At 45.4% G+C, this 24,376-nt stretch overlaps 1 protein-coding gene across 1 annotated transcript in view; it reads left to right on the top strand.

Annotated features, from left to right (window-relative positions):
- The window catches only part of LOC142295390 (solute carrier family 12 member 9-like), a 351,139-nt gene that overhangs the window by 87,129 nt on the left and 239,634 nt on the right, over window positions 1–24,376 (top strand). The window contains exons 3-6 of the mRNA XM_075338493.1: window positions 8,544–8,681; window positions 12,951–13,238; window positions 17,061–17,168; window positions 17,742–17,853. Of these exons, the coding sequence (XP_075194608.1) occupies window positions 8,544–8,681; window positions 12,951–13,238; window positions 17,061–17,168; window positions 17,742–17,853 (646 nt within the window). The remainder of the gene's footprint in view (window positions 1–8,543; window positions 8,682–12,950; window positions 13,239–17,060; window positions 17,169–17,741; window positions 17,854–24,376) is intronic.

Raw genomic sequence — 24,376 nt, 5'->3', positions numbered from 1 at the left:
TCAGAAATGTAGCCATTTCTTGAGGCTTGTGATTTCATAGTCTTGAAATTGTTATGTACGACCATATTATACGACCATACCTTTCTTGAAATTGCTTGGATTACTCCATTTTTCCATTTGAAGGTGGATTCACACTGAGACTGATGCTCCATTTTTAAACAGACAGTTTTTTTTAAGTGTCCATTCATTAAATGTAGCCAATTGTCCAAAGCCAATATTCTTTACAATGAACCCAACCAATCAAAGTCTACTGTATAAGGTTTGCTCTTTTAGTCCTGTATTATTGGAATGATACTTTGCAGCCATTGCTTACAATTTGTATCTTTACCTTTATTCCTAGATATGTGGCTTTCATCAACCTACAGGGATGATTAGTAAAAAGACATTATAGAAGGAGTTCTGCAGTTGTTTATTAATCAGCCCACACTCGTCCTTCCCAGTCATCCCGTCCAATCCGTATGAACCATTTCATGTTTTTTTCTTTCACTATCTCTACCGTAAATCTCTTTGATTTTATTTTCTTTCATCTGCTTAATTTCCTTATTGTGTGTTGCCATTTGTCACACAGCCACATATTTCCACTGTAATTATGATCTAAGGACTTTCAAACCTTCAAAAACTGAATGGCATGCTGCAGAATAATACAGATTGTGGAAAATGTAAGGAATGGCTGCCTACAGTAGCTGATTCATGGAGTTAGTGCACAATAGGAGCCAGTGTTACCTACATGTTCACACCTTTACATGGTGCTTTCTAAAGCTGGGGTCACACTAAACGACAGCGACAACGACGTCGCTGCTACGTCACCATTTTCTGTGACGTAGCAGCGACCTTGTAAGTCGCTGTTATGATCGCTGCTTAGCTGTCAAACACAGCAGCCGAAGCAGCGATCATAACGACACGCGTCGCTGTGCTGCAACATGTGCAGAGAGCAGGGAGCCACGCACCCTGCTTAGCGCTGGCTCCTTGCTCTCCTAGCTACAGTACACATCGGGTTAATTACATGATGTGTACTGCAGCTACATGTGCAGAGAGCAGGGAGCCGCGCACACTGCTTAGCGCTGGCTCCTTGCTCTCCTAGCTACAGTACACATCGGGTTAATTACACGATGTGTACTGCAGCTACATGTGCAGAGAGCAGGAGCCGACGCTGGCAGCGTGAGAGCGGTGGAGGCTGGTAACGAAGGTAAATATCGGGTAACCACCTTGGTTACCCGATGTTTACCTTGGTTACAGCTTACCGCAGCTGCCAGATGCCGGCTCCTGCTCCCTGCTCGCTTCATTTCGTAGCTCTCTCGCTGTCACACACAGCAATGTGTGCGTCACAGCGGGAGAGCGACGACCAAAATATGAAGCTGGACATTCAGCAACGAGCGGCGACCTCACAGCAGGGGCCAGCTCGTTGCTGGATGTCACACACAGCGACAGCGACGGGACGTCGCTGCAACGTCGCAGAAAATGGTGACGTAGCAGCGACGTCGTTGTCGTTGTCGCTGTGTGTGACACCACCTTTATTCTCACTACATAATGCAGAATTGTGTGGCATCTTCCTGCCAAAAGTCTCTAATACCAATGACAGCCACATTACCTATAAGGCCACATGCACACGTTGAGTATTTGGGGAGTTTTTTACCTCAGTATTTGTAGGCAAAACCAGGAGGGAACAATGAGAGGAAAAGTGTAATAGAAAAATGAGCACCACTTCTATATTTAATACCCACTCCTGGTTTTATCATACAAATACGAGGTCAAAAACTCACCAAATACCCAGCGTGTTCACGTAGCCTAATAGTGGTTTTGTGGTCATCAATTTTAAGGTCATCTGCACACATTCAGTATTTGGTGAGTTTTTTACCTCACTATTTGTAACATAGAACCAGGAGTGGGTGAAAAATACAGAAATGGGGCTCATGTTTTTATTATACTTTTTCTCTCATTGTTCCACTCCTGGTTTTGGCTAAAAATACTGAGGTAAAAAACTTCCCAAATACTCAATATGTGAACATGGCCTTAGACTCACATGAAGTCACACAAGCTGCTTGTGTGAAAAAGATGGCAGCATGCAATACAGCTGGTCTTACTGAGCAGACTACATAAAAATTTACGCAGCTCATGCGACTCTATGTTCTGCGGACATCACACAACGCTGCACACAGACCAATTGTAAAAGAGAATGGCACTCACCAGGTATATGCTGTGTGAACACGTATTTATTCGGGTTTGGAGGTTACATGTGCAGGGCAGGTAGGTGGGGAGGGAGAGCTATACACGTCCGACGACGGCTGTTTCGCACTTACAAAGTGCTTCAGCTGAGACCAGCTGAAGCACTTTGTAAGTGTGAAACGGCCGTCGTCGGACGTGTATAGCTCTCCCTCCCCACCTACCTGCCCTGCACATGTAACCTCCAAACCCGAATAAATACGTGTTCACACAGCATATACCTGGTGAGTGCCATTCTCTTTTACAATTGGATTTCATATCGTCTTTTTTCATGTGCTCCCCAGAGCTGTTCTGATTCATACTGCTATATGGACTTGGCATGATTTGATTATAGTGCGGAGTGGTGCCCTGGGTCTTTTTTCTTTATAAATTGTTGCTGCACACAGACTAGTTGCTTACACAATTTGGGGACAAGACTAAACTGGTTTTCTAATCAAATGGCGGTCTGAACCTGGCCTTTGGGTTACTATGGAACAGTGTCGATGCTGTGGTTGTGGTCTGGTGGTGGTAGGAAACTATTGTCAGTGACAATGCTCCAGAAGTCACTCAGCAGCACAAGTGCTTACAAAGAATGGGTCACAGTTCCATGTTCAGCTCACGTGTTCTACTTCTGGCATATCTGCCATGGCTTTTGCCAATCATGTTAAAGTGCATTGTACATAATGGTTCATGTTCTATGTGATTGGTTGTTTTCCATATTTATGCTGATAGCTTAGTAACTAATAGTGATGAGCAAGCACTACAATTCTGGCGTGATCAGTAGTCGTAACGAGTGGTCGTGTGCTCAGACTGGCTCAGTTTGTAGACCAAGTATAATGGAAGTCAATGGGAAAATTGAGTATTTTTCTGGAAGATCTTCTGGAAAAATGCAAGAGTTCCCCATTGACTCCATTATAGTCTGTAAACGAGACAAGCCCGTCCGAGCATCCGACTACTTGTTACGACTACTGAGCACTCAGTGATCACTAGTAACTATGTCTTCATAGGAAAGAATGGTACCATGGCTGATCATGAAACTAGATATTGGACTAATTCACATGTGGGAAAACCACCAGCTTAGCAACACTGTTGAGCTAAAACATTAAAACTAGTCAAGGTAAAGGGAATAACATTGATAATCTCTTAATGATGTCAAGCGGTGAGATGTTTTAAGCAACAAGGGAACAGTCTTCAACAGTCTCCAACAGTTCTTGGTCCAAGTTGAAAGCAAAGTAAGTAGCCTAATTGTAATGGCTAGACAGTGGGGTGAAAACATCTCTAAAATGGCAGATGTATTGGGATATTCCTGGTATGTGATGATTTACAATGATCAAAACTGGCCCGAGAAAGGCAACCATTGAATTGGCAATAGTGTCATGGATACATAAGGAATATCAATAGAAATGGGTAGAGAAGGCAAATCTTTGTGCCCGTATTCCACCAAAAATCTACTGTAGCATAAATTGCTACAAAAATGGATACTATGATAGAAAGGTGCCATAAAACACAGTGCTTCACAGCTTGTAGTCTATGGGGCTGCGTAGGTACAGATCGGTCAGAGTGTCCATCACTGAAAGTGGCAAAGTGAACACATGTGCAGGTCAATAAATTAGAATATCATCAAAATGTTAGTTTATGTCATTAATTCAATACAAAAAGGGAAACACATATATTATTATATTATATTGAGTCATTACAAACAGAGGGATCTATTTCAAGTGCTTATTTCTGTTAATGTTGATGATTATGGCTTACAGCCAAAGAAAACCCAAAAGTCATTATCTCAGAAAATTAGAATAATTACCACAAAACACCTGCAAAGGCTTACTAAGCATTTAAAATGGTTCCTTAGTCTGGTTTAGTAAGCTACACAATCATTGAGAAGACTGCTGACTTGACAGATGTCCAGAAGGCAGTTATTGACACACTCAATAAGGAGGGAAAGCCACAAAAGGTCATTGCTAAAGAAGATGGCTGTTCACAGAGAGCTATATCTAAGCATAGTAATGGAAAGTTGAGTGGAAGGAATAAGTGTTGTAGAAAAAGGTGCACAAGCAACGGGATAACCACAGCCTTGATAGGATTGTTAAAGGGAACCTGTCACCAGTTTTGGGGCCTATAAACTGCGGCCACCACCAATGAGCTCTTATATACAGCATTTTAGCAAGCTGTATATAAGAGCTATATATATGTATATATAAAATACACTTTATAATACTCATCTAGGAGGTCGCTCCGGTGCACAGCAGTCAGATGGGTGGCGCCAATTTCCGGGACCGGCGCCTCCTCTTTCAGCCATCTTGATCTTCCTTCCTCTGAAGCCGGTGTGCATGACGCATCCTACGTCATACACTCGCCGGCACTGAGTTCCTGCGCAGGCGCACTTTCATCTGCTCTGCTCAGGGCAGATCAAAGTATTGTAGTATGCCTGCGCAGGACCTCAATACTGGCCTGTGTGTATGACGTACAACGCGTCATGCACTCCGGCTTCAGAAGAAGGAAGACCAAGATGGACGAAAGAGGAGGCGCCAGTCCTGGAGAATGGCGCCACCCATCTGACTGTTGTGCACCGGAGCGACCTCCTAGGTAAGTATTATAAAGTGTTTTTTATGTTCTACACAGTGGCCTGGGCTCTTTTATACAGCATGTTAGAATGTTGTATATAGGAGCTCAGTGGTGGTGGCCGCAGCTTTTAGGCCCCAAATCTGGTGACAGGTTCCCTTTAAGAAAAGGCCATTCAAAAATTTTGGAGAGGTTCACAAGGAGTATACTGCTGCTGGAGTCAGTGCTTCAAGAGCCACCACACACCGACGTATCCAGGACATGGGCTACAACTTTCGCATTCCTTATGTCAAGCTACTCATGGCCAATAGACAATGCCAGAAGCATCTTACCTGGGCCAAGGAGAAAAATAACTGGACAACTGTTGCTCAGTGGTCCAAGGTGTTGTTTTCAAATGAAAGTAAATTTTGCATTTCATTTGGAAATCAAGGTCCCAGAGTCTGGAGGAAGAGTGGAGAGGCCACAATCCAAGCTGCTTGAGGTCTAGTGTGAAGTTTCCACAATCAGTGATGATTTGTGGAGCCATGTCATCTGCTGGTGTAGGTCCACTGTGTTTTATCAAGACTAAAGTCAGCGCAGCTGTCTACAAGGAAATTTTAGAGCACTTCATGCTTCCCTCTGCCAACAAGCTTTTTGGAGATGGTAGTGTCATTTTACAGCAGAATTTGGCACCTGTCCACACTGCAAAAAGTACCAATACCTGGTTTAATAACCACAGTATCACTGTGCATGATTGGCTAGCAAACTCGCCTGACCTAAACCCCATAGAGATTCTATAGGGCATTGTCAAGAGGAAGATGAGAGACACCAGACCCAATAATGCAGACGAGCTGAAGGCTGCTATCAAAAAGTAGTGCATTTACTGTACATACTTTTCAGTAGGCCAACATTTTTTCAATTGGTCTTATATAATATTCTAATTTTCTGAGATAATGGTTTTTGGGTTTTCATTGGCTGTAAGCCATAACCATCAACATTAACAGAAATAAACACTTGAAATAGATCACTCTGTAATGACTCTATATAATTTGTGTTTCCCTTTTTGCATTGAATTACTGAAATAAATTAACTTTTTGATGATATTATTGAGATGCACTTGTAATCATGAAAACTGGACCATGGAACAATGAAAATGATCTTTCTAGAATTCTCATGGATTTTACTTTGACATGTACAACCTACCAAAGATTTGTTGCCATCCAAGCACCACATTGCAAGACAAGTATACCGTTCAATGGCAATGCGATTTCCTAGTAGTGATGGCCTCTTTCAGCAGGAGAATTTGTACTGAAACAAAAGCAAATATTGCAAACAATTTTTCGTCAATCTCTGTTTCTGTGACTGTTTTTTTTGTTGATACAGAAATCATTGCAGAGATATAATTTTCTTTATTACACTGGGCTAAAATAGGAGACAGATTACTCCCTCTTGGAGAGTTGAACAGAATAAATTCCTCTTCAAATAAAAGCTATCAGGCCAAAGCCATTTCACTTTACACAACCGGCCCTATTCACAAGAAGAAAAAAAATAATATTCCCAAATTTTCTTGTGTTTTTAACCAAAAAAAAATTAAAAACTTTATTTTTTTTTTATTTAAAATGGGTTAACTTGTGATAAGACGTAGCAGATATAAAGATATGATAGAAGCAATTTACTGTAACCACCGGGTGTAGCTTAATAATTTTAGAACAGCCACAAGTGTCTTACCAAAATGGTATGATTAGCAGCAATTTTTATGACTCAGTTGATGTTATGAAATCTTTGTCTATGGGCAATATTGAAGTCAGGGATTGAATAGCAAATGATATAAATTTACTACGTTACACCTATTCTTTTTTTATAACATGTTGTTTGGTATCTTGCTGCTATTTGTGGATGATTTATTTTCTCTTTTATTGTTTTTATGTGTTGTGATATCATTGTGTTTTCTTTTGCATGGAAGGAATAGCTCAACAACACTTTCAATTAAAGGGGTTATCCTTTGGTATACGACCTTACAGGCAGGTAGTTGCTAACTACCTGCCTGTTTTGCCAGACAATGATATGTGCCGGCTCAGAGCGCTCACAGACAGCTCACGACGGCTAATTTTCTTCTTTGCTGTATCACATCAACAGGGCAGTTCCGTCTCTTCCATTCTGTTTTGTCGATGCTGTGTCTCTGCTGATATTGTGTTGATTGACAGCTGGCTCCCTACTGCCAAAGTGCGTGAAGTTGGCTGCCAATCAGCATAATCTCGACAATATAAGATACCCTGTCGACAAAGCAGATCTGAAGAGGAAGAGCTTCTGTGTCGCCCTGGGCAAGCCAGGGGACACAGGTAACAACACGCACACACCCCACATTCCCTGCAGGTACATCAGCTAACCCACAAATCCTTGTTGCCTTCCTCCAGAGGCTGATGATTCACACCAGGGGGTGGGCCAGGCGGTTGGCTCCGCCCACCGAGGAGGTCACAGCTCTGGAGGCGGGGAAAACCAGGAGTCAGCTCAGGGACGAGCTTGAGTAAACAACGGAGTTTAGCCCAGGCAGGGCTTGTGTGAGGAGTGAGCAGAGAGACGAGCTTGTGAAACCAGCGAGTGTAGCTCAAGAGGGAGCTAGAGTGGAGTGAAACATCAGTGAAAGTGACAAAGCCTGAAGTTAGTCTGTGGCTGTGTGCCCAGACGGAGTCAGCAAGGTCAGCAGACGGTGGTGAAGGTCTGCAGTGGGACTGTCTGGAGGTTGCTGGAAGGACCACGGAGGCTGTGTGTACCCGGGGGTCTGGAGCAGTATACAAAGGGCAGTCAGCACCAAGGCAGGGGCTTTTCGGATCCCGGCAAGGCTTGGAGTCGCTGTAAATTGCCAAATCCGTTAGTGAAGGGGACGTAGATCCCCCAACAAGCAAGTCCTGATTGACGGCAAAGGTCCAACCACAACGGGGAAACACCGCCACCGCCAAGGCACCAGTTTCCCAGGGCCGGCGCCTGCGGGCAAAGCGTGGAGCTCCTCCAGCACAGATTGTAGTCGGGGAGCGGGTAACCGGTGGGAATCCACCGCTACCAAACAGACATTTCAAAGGTGCAGGGAAGAGATCGTCACCGCTAACTGCAGGGAACCGCAGCACCGTGAACCGTCCGAGGGACCCGTCCAACCAGCCATTTGTTTACCGAGAACTGTGTCGTGTTTACTGGCTGAGTGAGTACCTCAGTGCCGCAAGGCACAGCGCTGCCCCTGCGCCCCTGCACCCCACTGGGCCCCGGGATCACCAACCCCTACCCACGGAGGGACAACACAACTGGCTGCTCCGCTTCACCATCCCCGGGATCCCCATATAGAGCAGCGGTGGTGTACACTCAATCACCACAACCGTGGGTGGCGTCACGGACAATAAACAATCTCCCCAACCAAAATCCCCTTTTCACTCACAGGCGAGGAGTGCCGCTCGAGAAGCCCCCGGGATCCGGCCCACCGCTCGAGCCACCACTGAGCAGCAGCCGCCGGACCCGAGCAGAAGGGGTGAGCGTGGTGTGCCGACACCCTCCTCCCCGCCCGCGACACTTCTCTGTTGAAATTAGGTGAAATGAAGCCAGAGAATTGCCGCTTAAGGCAGGACAGATGTTGAAAGGCAGAACAGACAGGTATTTAGCAACTACCTGCCGGTAAACTCTTAGCCCACTGACAAAAAACAGCCAAAGGCCTGTAAAACGCCCATCTTTTAGTTGGCTTAAGTTGTATTTGTGAATGTTATATATCTGGTTTGTGTCTCTGTGCATACATCTATATTACCCTTAACATTACCTCCCAGACATGATCAGCAGGGCCCTGGGACCTGAATTTGGTGGTAGTATCGGAATAATGTTCTTTTTGGCTAATGTCTGTGGAAGTGCTCTGTACATTCTCGGCTTGGTAGAGACTATTGTGGCCATGTTTGGGATTCCAGCAGGTAAGTCCATGAAATATTTTTTTCTGTGTGTACACATTATTATTGATGCCAGAATTAAATGCAGTTCCACAAGCTTTAGTAATTACAATATGCAGTTTCTTCTATTTCCAAGCCACATGAGCGGTATAATTTCTGGCCTGGAGGACTAGTAGGAATCTCATTGTTCCTTAGTATCAAGAACTTGCCCAGAATGTTATTTTTGAACATGTTGCTATTCCCTAAGGGACTGCGAGGGTCTCATACTTGAAGAGATGAAACAAGTCTGGTGCTCTGTATAATTCTGGGTTTGATCAGACATTTTGCTTCTCCCAGCTCTCTTTTTCTCTTGTTACAAGCTCCTTTTTCTGGGCCCCTGATGCTCTTCAATTTGCATGAGCAGGAAAGTCTCCCTGAAGTGAAATCTGAAAAGTTGCTAGTGCTGCCTCTGCTCATCAGTGATTCCTCTGCCTTGATGAAGACGCATGAGATAAACACACTCTCTGCCTCTCTTCCCCCGAGACACAAGTACGGAGCGCTCTGATCTGCTCTCGGAAATCACGGCTCGCTGTCCCTTCTTAAAAATGTTGTTTACTCCTAATTTTCCACTCATTTCACGCCAATCTAGAGATGGACGATTCGCAATCATGAATAGGATGCTGAGATGGAAGCGGCAACGGTCTCGTAGCTGTCAGCGCATTGTTCTTTTAACACTTTCTTCGCTGTCTTATCTTGTAGCTTATTTTATGTTTCAATTTTCTTCCATATGATCCATTGTTTCCCATTATGCAAAATGAAGGACAATGGGGAAGGTAATATTCAACAACGATTCCATTGCTGAATACTATAGGCTGGTTAATCCAGGTACATATCCCTATAAAGGTGATGGCATATCGCTGGTATATGCTATCATTTTCTGATTGGTGGTGGCATAAGGGTTCGCTTACACCAGCGTATAAAGCGGATGAGTGCAATATGGGAAAAAAATAGCATTGTACTCACACCAATGTTATTCACTTAGGCAGTGCTCATCGGCAATTTTTGTCTCACCTGTATTGGACCAGAGGAAGGATTCGCAGCATACTGCGAGTCGACATGTAAAAAGTCAATGGGTGCAAACAAAAAAAATGGACGTCACATGGACAATCGTGACTTTTACTGATACATTACCATTCTGTAGCATGAAACCCTGCAAATAGTCCTGTAAACGATAAATGATTGTAGAATAATAGCTGCTGAGAAAAAAAATCGCACACACACAGGACATACGGAATGATAAACGCAAGACACTCGCCCAACGTCTCTGGATGAAAATCAAACCGTTTGTGTTTTTTAATACACTAGTCCTAATAATAATAATAATAATAATAATAAAGTTTATTTATATAGCACCAACATATTCCGCAGCAGAAGGAAAAGATATCGGCACATCCAACGTAAAATAATTTCTTTATTTATTTTCACATGGTATTAAAAAAGTCCATCCATATTCAGAAGACCCTGATGCGTTACCGACGCAAAAGAGCGTCCTTAATCATAGGCTAACATTTTTAGTAAGCTCTAGACATTTATAGGCAAAGATCAACAATATAGTTAGAGACAATTAGTAACACATGATTAAAATCACAAACTAAAAACAAAAAAGTAGGATTGGACAAAAAGTACCATTAAAATATTTCAGCAACAACACTCTTTTGCGTCGGGAACATGTCAGGGTCTTCTGAATATGGATGGACTTTTTTAATACCATGTGAAAATAAAGAAAGAAATTATTTTAGGTTGGACGTGCCGATATCTTTTCCTTCCATTCAAGTTATAGTCCACCTGGTGGACTTCATATCGTTGCACTCCATGGATGTGTGGTGAAGTATTCCATTGGGCATGTCAAGCTTTCCTCCACTTCGTTTGCTATATTCCGCAGCACTTTACAATCAGGTGGGGACTTGTATAGACAAAACCAAAGCAAAATAGAACATAATTCAGCAGCTACAGTAGGACTGAGGGCCCTGCTCGAAAGCTTACAATCTATAGGGATGAAGGGGGACACAAGAGGTGAAGCACACTTGTAGATCTGGCCGGCCATCGTTATGCTAGTTTATTAATTACATAAAAAGATGAATGATCTGGTCTTTAGACAGTAACCTTTTGGGTGCCCTTACGTGCTATTGGTTGTATGTAGGATGTGAGGACAGAAATAGGAGAGAGAAGGTTACGAGTAGCATTTAGAAGGTGGGATGGGAGACAGTTAGGTTAGTAAGTTATTATGATAAGCTTGTCTGAAGAGATATTTTTTAATGTACACTTAAAAACTTGGGGGCCGGATATTAGTCGCATTCTTTGGGGTAGTGCATTCCAGAAAACTGGCTCAGCACGAGATTGATAGCGAACACAATGAAACACTGATGTGAAGGGAGAAACTATTGCGAACTTAGTTCTTATCAAGTGCTCTTTATCCAAAATTGGGTCATATTTTTACTACCGGAAACTCTCTATACATTTCCAGAAATCAGTGGTAGTCCAAAATCCTTTTTTTTCAATGTGATTTTTTTTTAACAGGTGTCTGTGGAAATATATTTAACTGGATTCTCCCTGAACTTTTTAGCTAAATGCAATATAATAAGCCAAATTAAATGCTAAATGAAGTTAGTGATCTAGAATAGAATATCCCCTATAAAACATAGAAATAATCGTTTTGTTATTGTCTGGTTAGGTCTTTGAGCCTATAAGGATACGTGCACACGATCAGTATTTGCAGCGTTTTGGACGCAGCATGTTTCCACTGTGTCCAAAATGCTGCGTAGCACAGTGGATTTATAGTAATCCTATGCCCACTATGTTTGTTTTCTCCGCAGCGTAAACTGACATGTCTTTCCGAGCCGCAGCATATTAATTTATGATGTGGAGATGAGTGTTCTCTGCAGGGAGAACACCAAGTCCCTAACAGCCCGAACCCTGATTGTGGGCACAAATCGCTGCGGTATTCTGGAGAGAGCACCTGTGGCCCTGCAGGAGAAGACACTCTGTGTCCAGGATGCAGCATGTCTGGAGTGTGGGCCTGTACTGTAGATATGAGACAAGTTGAAGATTAAGGGGTTATCCAGCCTTGCCTGTATCATCAATCAACATTAGACCAGTGGGGTCCGACTTTTACACCACACTTATTCATCACAACGCTACAATATCTGGTATATCAGCTATGAAAAGTACAAACCAGTCTGTTCCCCTTCAAACATGGGATTGTTGGGATGATCTACCACCAATCTGTTATTGATGCAGCGTAGAAGGGCAATTTCCAGAACAATCCGTATGGATTGCTATGAGTAAGGGCACACCGTGCTCGAAATATGTCAGCTTTAAAATGGATCCTGCTTAAATGTAAATCCTTGGAAGAAACTTTTATGATTTTTATTACGGATTGTGCTGGAAATATCCTTAATACTCTGCATGGGAATTGTTGTGTTCACCAGCTGGTACCGGCACCTGACGGAGACATTTCCCCCCTAAATTTAAAAGTTATGTGGTGAGTCTGTTTTTCTTGCCTTCTTGCAATCTGATATTGATGGCCCTTCCTAAAGGCCGCTTTACATGCTGCGACATCGCTCAAGCGATGTCGTTGGGGTCACGGAATTTGTGACGCACATCCGGTCGCTTTAGCGATGTCATTGCGTGTGACACCTATGAGCGATTTTGCATCGTTGCAAAAACGTGCAAAATCACTCATCGGTGACATGGGGGTCCATTCTCTAATAGCGTTGCTGCAGCAGTAACGAAGTTGTTCCTCGTTCCTGCGGCAGCACACATCGGTACGTGTGACACCGCAGGAACGAGGAACCTCTCCTTACCTGCCTCCCACCCGCAATGCGGAAGGAAGGAGGTGGGCGGGATGTTTGTCCCGCTCATCTCCGCCCCTCCGCTTCTATTGGGCGGCTGTTCAGTGACACAGCTGTGACGTCGCTGTGACGCTGAACGAACCGCCCACTTAGAAAGGAGGCGTTTCACCGGTCACAGCGACGTCGCAGGGCAGGTAAGTAGTGTGACGGGTCTGGGCGATGTTGTGCTTTCCGGGCAGCGATTTGCCCATGTCGCACAACTGTTGGGGGCGGGTACCCACGCTAGCGATATCGGTACCGATATCGCAGCGTGTAAAGTGGCCTTAAGGCTGCATTTGCCCTTTAATTATTTTGTAAGCACAACAGAGTATTGTATAGTCCAGCCATTATGTTATACCGATTTTAAATATATATTGTATATGCATGCGTAAGTTAACTAATGATGACAAAATCTGATTGTCAGGTGCAGTCGAAAGAAGTGGAGTCCATGTTCTGCCACAGAGCTATTGGTACGAGTTCCTTTACGGCACTGCTCTGCTTTTCCTGTGTCTCTTGGTTTGCCTGGTTGGAGCCAGTATATATGCCAAGGCCACCTTTCTCATCTTCATCGTCGTGATGGTGGTTTTGATCACTGTCTTTATCAGCTTCTTTGCCGTGAAGGAAAAGGTTATAAACATTACTAATGGCACCAATCACCTCAATGGAACATTTACCGGTTTCCAGCTGTCCACGCTCAAAGACAATGTATATCGTAAGTATCCATCCTACATACCCGTATTCAGATCTACAGAATTTTCGTCTTTATATTCAGAACCGATGACATGTAAGAATACTGTGGCTCCTGAGATGTAGGGATTGTCGGTGAATTCTGCAGTACGCTCCATACGTGCATTGTGCTTTTACCATGTATTGGTGAACACTCGCTGATGGATCCCATTGAAGGGTGCTCACTCTAAGCGGAGCAATGTTCTATTTGTGTGAAATAAAGAGCATAATGAGGTTCCTAATTCATCAGAGGCGTCTTTATAAGCGTGACTGTAGTATTCCTTTTCCAGCACGATCCGTCTCATTCACATCTCCACATCTGATTAAACGCTTTGATCCACATTGCTGTACGTGAACCATTTCCAGCGTCTGCATGGCATTTGTGGAACAAAGGAGTAAATCTCATTTCCCTGATGAATCTTACATTATGACAGTGTAAAGGTCAGGAGAAAATGAAAATGAAATTAAAGGAGTCCACTGAGGGATTCTGCAAGAAGTGGAGAGATTCAGTAATCATCAATTTGTTGCAAAAAAAGAAGCTGATATCACTTATCCGAAGAGCTGTCCTGACCTGTAAAATAAGGACATTCTCAGAAAGAGAAAGCCATGAATGTATACTGAGAGCTGCTTGGTAGGAATACCTGCCGTTCACATTTGGCTTATTTTTCCTGCTGGTTCCTATTTCACAGTGAAAGCCCTCAGTCATGCCATAGTGACTCAAGGCGGTTGCAAAAGACAATGTTCAGTGCAGACTTAAGTGGCGTGGTTTTTTTCTCAATAGTAGCGAATGGCAGTTTAAGCGTATTATTCAGCACAAAAGTTACTCCTTGTTATATTTGTGACCCTCGGAGTCAATGGCAAATGCAATAATCCATGTACATAATACAGCACTGAGCAGAATACCCTGGGTGAGACACCTTTTACCTACACGTTCAGAGAGTCAATTTACACAAGTATTCTGTGTATTGACTTCACATTGGTTACATAATAAATTAAATTAAAGGGGTGGTCCACTACTACACTACATAGTGGTCACACATCGATGTAAAGACCATAAAGAAGGCTTTTCCCAAATACCTTGTGTAGTCAATTGTGCCTATGTGTGGCGCTATTGCCGTCCACTCATCCCCCATCATGCGACCCACAGGCTCCACTCCATGACCTCTGAGATCCGGTGATGTCATGTCAACTTCCAGTTGACCCGACATCACTGAAGCCAGCCCCAGTCTCCGTGAGTGACTAGGCTGTGGGTGAAGTTTCGCCACTTCTCATAGCTCAGCATCTTGCGCGCTCTCTCCTTCACTGCAGAGCACCGCAGGCAGGAGCGATGCTGGGCTGTGATGAGCGGTGAAACTCCGCCCACAGCCCAGTGACTCAGGAAGACTGGGGCCCGCCACAGTAATGTCAGGTCAGCTGGAAGTTGACGTAACATCACTAGATCTCAGACGTCATGAGACCGTGTGTCATGTGATGGGGATGAGCGGACCGCAATAGCGCCGCTCAAAGGCACAATTTGACTACACAAGATATTTGAGAAAAAGTCTTCTTTATGAGCTTCAAATGGATGTGTGGACACTATGCAGTGTAGTGGACCACCTCTTTAATTAGATTTTTACTAATATTCTCACAGCATTTGAAAATGACCATTTTTGCCAGAGAAAGCCATACCCAGTCAGGCCATGTTTTCCTAACTATTCTTAAAGGGAAACTGTCAGCAGGTTTTGCTATCTCATCTTAGAGTAGAAGGATGTAGGCAATGAGACCCTGAATCTAACGATGTATCACTTAGATTACTAGGTGCAGCAGTTCTGACACAATCAGAGTTTGTAGATTTGGCAATGTAGCAGAGCTAAAGCTCCTTTCACTCACACCATGCTCTCTATGTACAATGTCTTTAGAGACTGAGGTGCTAATCAAAATAGGGAATGAAGTCTGACATGACACGAGCCAGCAAGTCACAGCAATGATAACGTCCTAGTGATACAACACTCAGTTTAACTAAACAAAAACACTGGAGCTTGACATTTACACATTGCTGAATTCTGTGTTTTAACCTCTACCTCATGCTGTCTTCAGATTACATAGCAACATCTGCTGACAGATTCCCTATTGCATTATACAATTTGTCATTATATCATTTCAATACAATCATGCTCCATTAAAAGCGTTGGCATTGCATTGTCATCCTTTAAAGGTGCTTTACAAGCTGCGACATTGCTACTGATATATCGTCGGGGTCACGTCATTAGTGACACACATGCGATGCCGGTAGCGACATCGCAGCGTGTGACACCAAGGAGCGACGATCAACGATTGCAAAATCGTCCAAAAACGGTGATCATTGACACGTCGCTTCTTTCCTTAATATCACTGCAGCCACAGGTACGATGTTGTTAGTCATTCCTGCAGCAGCACACATCGCTATGTGTGACACCGCAGGAACGACAAACATCTCCTTACCTCCATCCACCGGCAATGAGGAAGGAAGGAGGTGGGCGGGATGTTACGTCCTGCTCATCTCCGCCCCTTTACTTCTATCGGACGGCCGCTTAGTGACGTCACTATGACGCCGAACGCACTTCCCCCTTGAAGAAAGGATTGTTCGGCGGTAATAGCGACGTCGCTGCACAGGTATGTGCGTGTGCCGCTGCCGTAGAGATAATGTTCGCTACGGCAGCGATCACCAAATGTCGCACATACGACGGGGGCGGGTGCTATCGCGCTCGACATCGCTAGCAATCGCTAGCAATGTCTCAGCGTGTAAAGTACCTTTTAGAGCGAATATCCTCAACCAGTGGCTTGGGAGCCACTTGGCATTTGGGGCTATGATGTGTGGCTAATGGCTGTAAGCCAGCTTGCCTCATTAGCATGAGGTGTAGGAAACTGTTTTTAAGGTCTCCGGGTGGTAACTTTTGGGAGTTGCCCTGATGACAAGAGCAGATCTAGATGTACTTGTACTGGCCTTGATATAGGATGACTGTCAGTCATGAGTGGTGCTTGAAGCTGGATGAGATAGCGTGGTGGGACTGCTTAATGCAAGAGTACTGAATGGGGGTATTGTGGGAACCCCTGAATTTTGGTATACTGTGTGATTTCTGTGGGGAAGCTTTGGTTGTCATTATACCAGTAATGGAGACTCTGGGTGTCACTACTGTGGGGGAAGAAAGCAGGAGCTTGATATCACTACTCAGGGCACTCATGATGTGGCTTATGACCCCTTTTCAGAGCTGACCGTCCATCTTACTTTGACCAAAAAGGATTTGAGCGCTTTATTTTTTTCTTTTGGAGCTGATTGGTCAGTTTAGTCTGGGGGAGGGGAAAAATTGTCTGTAAGGGGAGAAACAATAATAATATTTATTCACTTATATAGCGGCATTAATTCTGCAGCATACATTGGCAACACTGTCCCCATTGGGGCTCCCAATCTAAATTCCCTATCAGTATGTCTTTGTAGTGTGGGAGGAAACCGGAGGAGTCACGCAAACACGGGGAGAACATACAAACTCCTTGCAGATGGTGTCCTTGGTGGGATTTGAACCCAGGACCCCAGCGCTGCAAGACTGCAGTGCTAACCACTGAGCCACTGTGTTGCCCAGAAATAGAAGCTGATGAGATGTATTACAAAGTTACTTTCATTCACCTGTACTATTGATATATGGAAAAGTTTGTTGATTTGACAGTAACCATTTAATATTCATAAGCCTACAATGTTTCTCTTCTGAGATGGAGGTCCTGTCAAGGCACTGTCATTAGTTACATATACCTCGCTCTATCGTTCAATCATCTGAACATAATATCTTTATTATAGCACAGTATGGCGTAGACTACACAACAGGAAGAATGATGAGCTTCACCATAGTCTTTGCTGTCATGTTCAATGGTTGCACTGGGATTATGGCGGGATCAAACATGTCAGGTAAGGGTCATTAGTCTTTGGTTTGTTGTTTGCATTTTCTCTCCCAGTTTATTCAGTGAGCATAAAATCCACATTATAGACTATGCTAGTCCTGTTTTATCACTGCAAATCTTAAATACAGACACATGCAAAGCATTATTAATTGCTCATTTATAATATATTACTGGCTCATTATTGTTCTATTATTTTACTCATGTATATAGCGCCATTAATTCCACAGCACTCTACAGTTGTCATCAACATTGTCCCCATTGGGTCTCACAATCTAAACTCCCTATCAGTATGAGTGTGGGAGAAAACCCACACATATATGGGGAGAACATACAGACTCCTTGCAGATGGTGTCCTTGGTGGGATTTCAGATTTGAACCCAGGACCCTCGCGTTCAAAAACTGCAGTGCTAACCACTGAGCAACTCTGCCACCCTATGATTATATTATTATATGCATGGATCTGAGTAAAACAAATGAACTGGAAATGATAACAAGAATTTCTTGCTTTTCTTTTACTTGCTAATGTATAGGTTATGAAAATGTCGGTTTACTAACCTTTCCATTATCTTTATAACCTCAGGGGATTTGAAAAACCCAAGTTATTCCATACCAAGAGGCACAATCACTGCCGTGATCTTTACCTACGTCATCTACAATCTGCTGGCCCTAATGATCAGCTGTACATGTGACAGGTAGGAGACTGTGTCATTGAATTAGAATTCGAAGCCACATACTAATATACTTTATACGTTTCAGTGCAATATTAGTATGTGCAAAATTTCATAAATATACATAAACATTTTTATTTAACAACTTTTGTTCAGAAATTACAAAATCACTAAAACACCCCATTAAGAAGAGTTTGGGACACCATAGCATGCACCTACATGGCAGCAGGACGTATCACGTAAAGCAAATGGAAAATATACTATATAGATACCGTATTTTTCGCTTTATAAGACGCACCGGATTATAAGACGCACCCCAAACTTAGACATTAAAAAGGTAAAAAAAAGAAAAATGGGGTCCGTCTTATAATCCGGTGTTCTCTTACCGGAGGGGGGCAGCAGTGGTGGTGAAGCGGGGTCACAGGAGGCAGAGGTTGTGCTGGCAGGCACGGCGGGTCAGTGGCAGCGGGGTCCGTGGTGGCAGGTGGCGTCCGGGGTGGCAGGAGCCGGGGGACCCGTGGTGGCAGGAGCCGCGGGGCCCGTGGTGGTGGCGGCAGCAGCAGCGTCGGCGGGTGAGTCATGCAGCAGGCCGGTGCAGTGAGTGTCCCAGTGTCCGCGGTCTCGGTTCAAATAATGGCGCCTGCGCAGATGGAGCTCTCATCCAAGGGCTCAATCTGCGCACGCGCTGACTCCTGGGGGAGCGTATGCGCAGATGGAGCTCTCATTCAAGAGCTCCATCTGCGCACGCGCCCGCTGCCATCATTTGAAACTGGGACCGCGGACAAACTGGGTAACTTGCTGCACAGCCGCCCGCCCCGCACGCAGAGTGGCAGCCAGAAGGCTGCCCGCCCACCCTGTGTGTAAGCGGCCGGGTACCTGTGCTTGCGTGCGGGTGGCAGCCATCTGCTGCCCGCACAGGCACCCGACCGCCGCCCGCACACAGCACCTGGCCGCTGCCCGCACACAGCACCCAGCCACCGCCCGCACACAGCACCCGGCCGCCGGCCACTGCCCGCACACAGCACCCGGCTGCTGGCCGCACACAGCACCCGACCGCCGCCCGCACACAGCACCCGGCCGCCGGCCACTGCCCGCACACAGCACCCGGCCGCTGCCCGCACACAGCACCCGACCGCCGCCCGCACACAGCACCTGGCCGCCGCCCGCACACAGCACCTGGCCGCCGCCCGCACACAGCACCCGCCTGCCGCCCGCACACAGCACCCGGCCGCCGCCCGCATACAGCACCCGGCTGCCGGCCACAGCCCGCACACAGCACCCGACTGCCGCCCGCACGCAGCCACGGGTACCCGGCTGCCACCGCACACAAGCACAGGTACCCGGCCGCTTGCATGCAGCCACAGGCACCCAGCCGCCTGATCACCGCACAGACAGGACCCCCAGGTACCGCTATATTCGCTTTATAAGACTCACCCCCCATTTTCCTCTCAAATTTTTGGGAGGAAAAGTGCGTCTTATAAAGCGAAAAATACGGTAATTTTTTATTGTGGGCAAAATCTGTCAATTACCACATAGACATAACACCAGTCAATAGGGGGCCATAGCTTGGCAGCAGAGGAAGATGGCCACTTGATAGCAGTGCTCCAGAAGCGTTTGAACTCATTGAGCAACTTTATCAGCGTCTAGCATGGTCAAAGGATATTCTGCATGCTTCTTTTCCATCGGGATGATGACTCGCGCAAAAGGAGCCAGAAGCAACAAAGCAAATTATAGTTGTACTTCAACAAACACTAGGACAAAGATGGCGCTGCAGCATCCACGCCTTCCCACTCTGCTTCCATTCACCCAGTCATAACTCACCACCAAGTGATCTTCTAACTCAATACACAGTGAGTAACAGATCTCCAGAAAACTCTTCCCCTGGTACCGGGCTCAAGATTTGGGCCACTAGCCCTGGAGGAAGGGGGAATAGATACCCCTCGACTACTGCAAGCCCAGCTAAACAGCAACAAAATAGTAATGTAAAGAGAGAGAGGGAGCTCACCAGTCCATAGGATTGCCAGCTATAGAACTCATTAGGGCGGGTGCAAGTATTCCAGCACTGATGGTGTGCACCAGAAAATTAGCACAACCGTCCAATTATAAAAAGTCTTTCCTTATTGTTGAATATTCAATTTTTTTTTCAAATATGTTGATAAAACAACAGAAATGGATCCATGCCAGCAGACAAAAGTTTGACGCGTTTCGTGCAGTTGCCCTTAGTCGTAGCTACGACTAAGGGCAACTGCCCAAAATGCGTCAGACTTAGAATATGCAAGAATAAAGGAAGACTTTTTATAATTGGACGGTTTTACTAATTTTCCTTCTACCTTTTATTTTTAGCACAAATAAATATATGTTCAGCTCACCACTCTAGAGCAGGTATCTCCAGCCTCTGGTCCGGTGCAAGGAACAAGTGGTTTGGCTTCCACAGCTGAGTAATCAGTACCATCAAGAGGAACAAGGGAGGAGAGAGAATCCAGCACCGATGTAGTAAAAGTATTTTCTTTATTCAAAATTCATAAAATGAAAAATCTGACCAAGTGCAGAGTATAAATACGCTTAACGCGTTTCGGAGAAGAACAGACTCCATATTCATAAGCAATATAATCAGAATGAGTAGCCACGGTGATATATATACCTATACGCCCCTCATCTCAGCCGGATCTATATACATAATCCACAAAACAGTGCTTACTTTATATACAACAAAAACAATACATTACAAGAGTAATAAAAATACAAACATGCAAGAATATTAAAACAATGTTAGATAAACCACATTTGCATTGTAATATATACGTAATAGATCATAGCATTGATTTAATTCCACTAAATATGCATGCGGCTTAGAGGTCCAAAGTGCTTGCTTTAAGGCTATGTGCGCACTAGACCGTTTTACCCGCGGATTTGCCGCGGAAATTTCTTGAGAAAGATTAGAAATCTTTCTGCAGACATTTCCCAGCAAAACCTATGTGTAAAAAAATAGCTGTGCGCACGCTGCGGATTTTTCTCAATAAAATTTCTTGAGAAAATTTTCTCTAGAAACTTTCTTGAGAAAATGAGCATGTCCCTTATTTCCTGCGGAATACCCCCGGAATTTCTATACTTGCATGTGTCAGGAACAACCTGCGGAAAATCCGCGGTGAAATCGCGGTAAAATCGCGGCTAATCCGCGGTAAAAACGCATGCGTTTTTATGCGGATTTGGTGCGTTTTTTCCCGCAGGTGCGGGAATCTTCAACTCCCAGAATGTCTCTCAAGAAAGTTTCTTGAGAAAAAGGACATTTCTAGTGCGCACATAGCCTAAGGCAGATTTCTACCAGTCTCCCTCTCCAGAAGGTCCATTAACCCTCTCCATACCTTGGTAATTATAAGAAAAGCACAAATCCCCCATTAAATAAAATCTTACAATTATGTGATCTTAGAATGTGGCTATTTTTCACCAAGTTCCCTCTTGGATATACTACATAAGGTGCAATCCAATTCATACACATGGCAGGTCCAGTTGTAAAAAGCGCATGGTCGTTTGTTTTTTTTTTCTTTTTTTTTCCTTTCCTTTTCAACCTTGACCACATCTGAACATGTCCCGATAGCACAATCATCTATTTTATATATACGTATATAGATCCAAGAAAGAAACTCATAAGGGGAAAAAAAATCCCCATAGATTTTTTAATATGATATTATTTTGTCATTTAATTTATATCTGACCACAACTAACATCACAAACAGGGGGAACGAATAGATCATATCTCAATATATGTTATAATTATATCGGAGAGGGGGGAGGGGGTAGATGAGGTGATGTACTCTTACTCCCTCTTATTTTATATAATATGTAATTTTATTAATTTTTATTATTGTTTTTTATAAATTCATGTAACTTTTATGTATTTTATGTGGAAATTAATGAAATGGAAAGGGGGGAATATTCCATTATATGCTAAGATCTAAACTAACATAATCTCTTCATAATTATAGTATACTAGAAGGTGGCCTGATTCTAACGCATCGTGTATTCTAGTATTTATTGTGTAGTTAATGTAGGATTTTTGTTATATATATATATATATAGATGTTGTGTGTAGTTGCCAAGTGTTTGTGTAGGGCGCTGTAAATGTTCTGGGTGTTGTCTGGGTGGGGGGTTGTGAGAGCGGTGTTGTCTGGGTGGGGGGGTGTGAGAGTGGTGTTGTTTGTGTGTTGCGTTGTGTGTTGCATTGTTTGTGGAGCGCTGTGTGTCTGTAGCGTTGTGTGTGTGTGTGGTGCTGTGTGTGTTGCGCGGTTTGTGTGGGTGTGTGTGTGTGTGGGGTTAGTGTGTGTGTTTTGGGGGGAGGTATGTTTTGTGCAATGTGTGTGTTGCACGGTATGTGCATATATTTGTGTATGCCGCGGTGTTTGGGTGTTGTGTGTGTGCAGCATTGTCTGTGTGTGTGTGGGTGTCTGTGTAGGATGGTGTTTGTGGTTCCCAGTGTGTGTGTGGTGTGTTGTGCGGTGTGTGTGTGGCGGTGTGTGTGTTTTGGGGGGAGGTGTGCACCCCCCATCGTGGTCCACCCCCCATGCTGCACCCCCCATTGTGCTCCTTCCCCCATGCTGCGCATCCCCCATCGTGCTCCATCCCCCATGCTGCACACCCCCCATCGTGTTTCATCCCCCCATTCTGGGCACCCCCCATCGTGGTCCACCCCCCCATGCTGCACCCCCCATCGTGCTCCATCCCCCATGCTGCACCCCCCATCGTGCTCCATCCCCCATGCTGCACTCCCCATCGTGCTCTATCCCTCATGCTGCGCACCCCCCATCGTGCTCCATCCCCCATGCTGCGAACCCCTCAGAGAGGAGTATAATAGGAGGATTATAATAGGAGGAGTATAATGGGAGGAGTAGTCCTGGGGAAAGAGGAAAAGCGGTGTTTGGGTGTTGTGTGTGTGCAGCATTGTCTGTGTGTGTGTGGGTGTCTGTGTAGGACGGTGTTTGTGGTTCCCAGTGTGTGTGTGTGTGGTGTGTTGTGCGGTGTGTGTGTTTTGGGGGGAGGTGTGCACCCCCCATCGTGGTCCATCCCCCATGCTGCACCCCCCATCGTGCTCCATCCCCCATCGTGCTCCATCCCCCATGCTGCGCACCCTCCATCGTGTTTCATCCCCCCATTCTGGGCACCCCCCATCGTGGTCCACCCCCCATGCTGCACCCCCCATCGTGCTCCATCCCCCATGCTGCACCCCCCATCGTGCTCCATCCCCCATGCTGCACTCCCCATCGTGCTCCATCCCTCATGCTGCGCACCCCCCATCGTGCTCCATCCCCCCATTCTGGGCACCCCCCATCATGCTCCATCCCCCATGCTGCACCCCCCATTTTGCTCCATCCCCCATGCTGCGCACCCCCCATCGTGTTTCATCCCCCCATTCTGGGCACCCCCCATCGTGGTCCACCCCCCATGCTGCACCCCCCATCGTGCTCCATCCCCCATGCTGCACTCCCCATCGTGCTCCATCCCCCATGCTGCGAACCCATCAGAGAGGAGTATAATAGGAGGATTATAATAGGAGGAGTATAATGGGAGGAGTAGTCCTGGGGAAAGAGGAGTATAATGGGAGGAGTTGTCCTGGGGGGGAGGTGTACAGGTGCCCAACGTGTGCGGGGGGCGTGGCCGAGCGGGCATAGTGTGAGAGGGGCGTGGCCGAGCGGGCATAGTGTGAGGGGGCGTAGCCTAGCGGGCATAGTGTGAGTGGGGCGTGGCCAAGCGGTCATAGTGTGAGGGGGTGTGGCCTAGCAGGCATAGTTTGTGGGGGCGTGGCCTAGCGGGCATCGCGTGCTGGGGGCGTGGCCTAGTGGGCATCTCGTGCGGGGGTGTGGCCTAGCGGGCATCACGTGCGGGGGTGTGGCTTAGCGGGCAGCGCGTGCGGGGGGCGTTGCCTAGCGGGCATCGCGTGCGGGGGCGTGGCCTAGCGGGCATCATGTGCGGGGGGCGGGCCTGGCCAAACGGTTAATCCATGCGGGAGGCGGGGCCAGGCCGAGCCGAGCGGCCAATCTGACGGTTGTCACTGTAAGGACACAATGTCACTGTAACGACACAATTTTGGAACAAGACAGACAGACAGATAGACAGAATAAGGCAATTATATATATATATATAGATTAGAAAAAGGACCCTTCCACTCAATAGATATACAATAAATCAGAACGGTAATTAAGTTCTCCAGGGTAGCGTACATTCAACTTAAGGATCCAAAATGCTTCCCTTGAAAAAAGAAGTTTCTGCCAATCTCCTCCTCTATAGGGTCTATTAACCCTTTCAATCCCTTGAATTTGCAGAGAGCTCACATCGCCTCCATGCACCTCCCTCAAATGTTTTGATAAACCCGAGGTTGTGCGATTTTTTTTTTTTGGGGGGTCAGATGTGGCTGTTAATATATGTTCGCCAAGTCTTTTTTTTATACTGTGTGTAGTGCAGCCTATATAATAAACATGGCAGCTCAAACAAGATGCCATATAGACCACATGGTCAGTACTGCAATTTATATATGATTTTATGTCATATTTTTTAC

Source organism: Anomaloglossus baeobatrachus, chromosome 3 (assembly GCF_048569485.1).
Source record: "Anomaloglossus baeobatrachus isolate aAnoBae1 chromosome 3, aAnoBae1.hap1, whole genome shotgun sequence".
Classification (NCBI taxonomy): domain Eukaryota; kingdom Metazoa; phylum Chordata; class Amphibia; order Anura; family Aromobatidae; genus Anomaloglossus; species Anomaloglossus baeobatrachus.
Note: the sequence above shows the minus strand (reverse complement) of the source record. Positions and strands in the feature narration are given on the sequence as shown.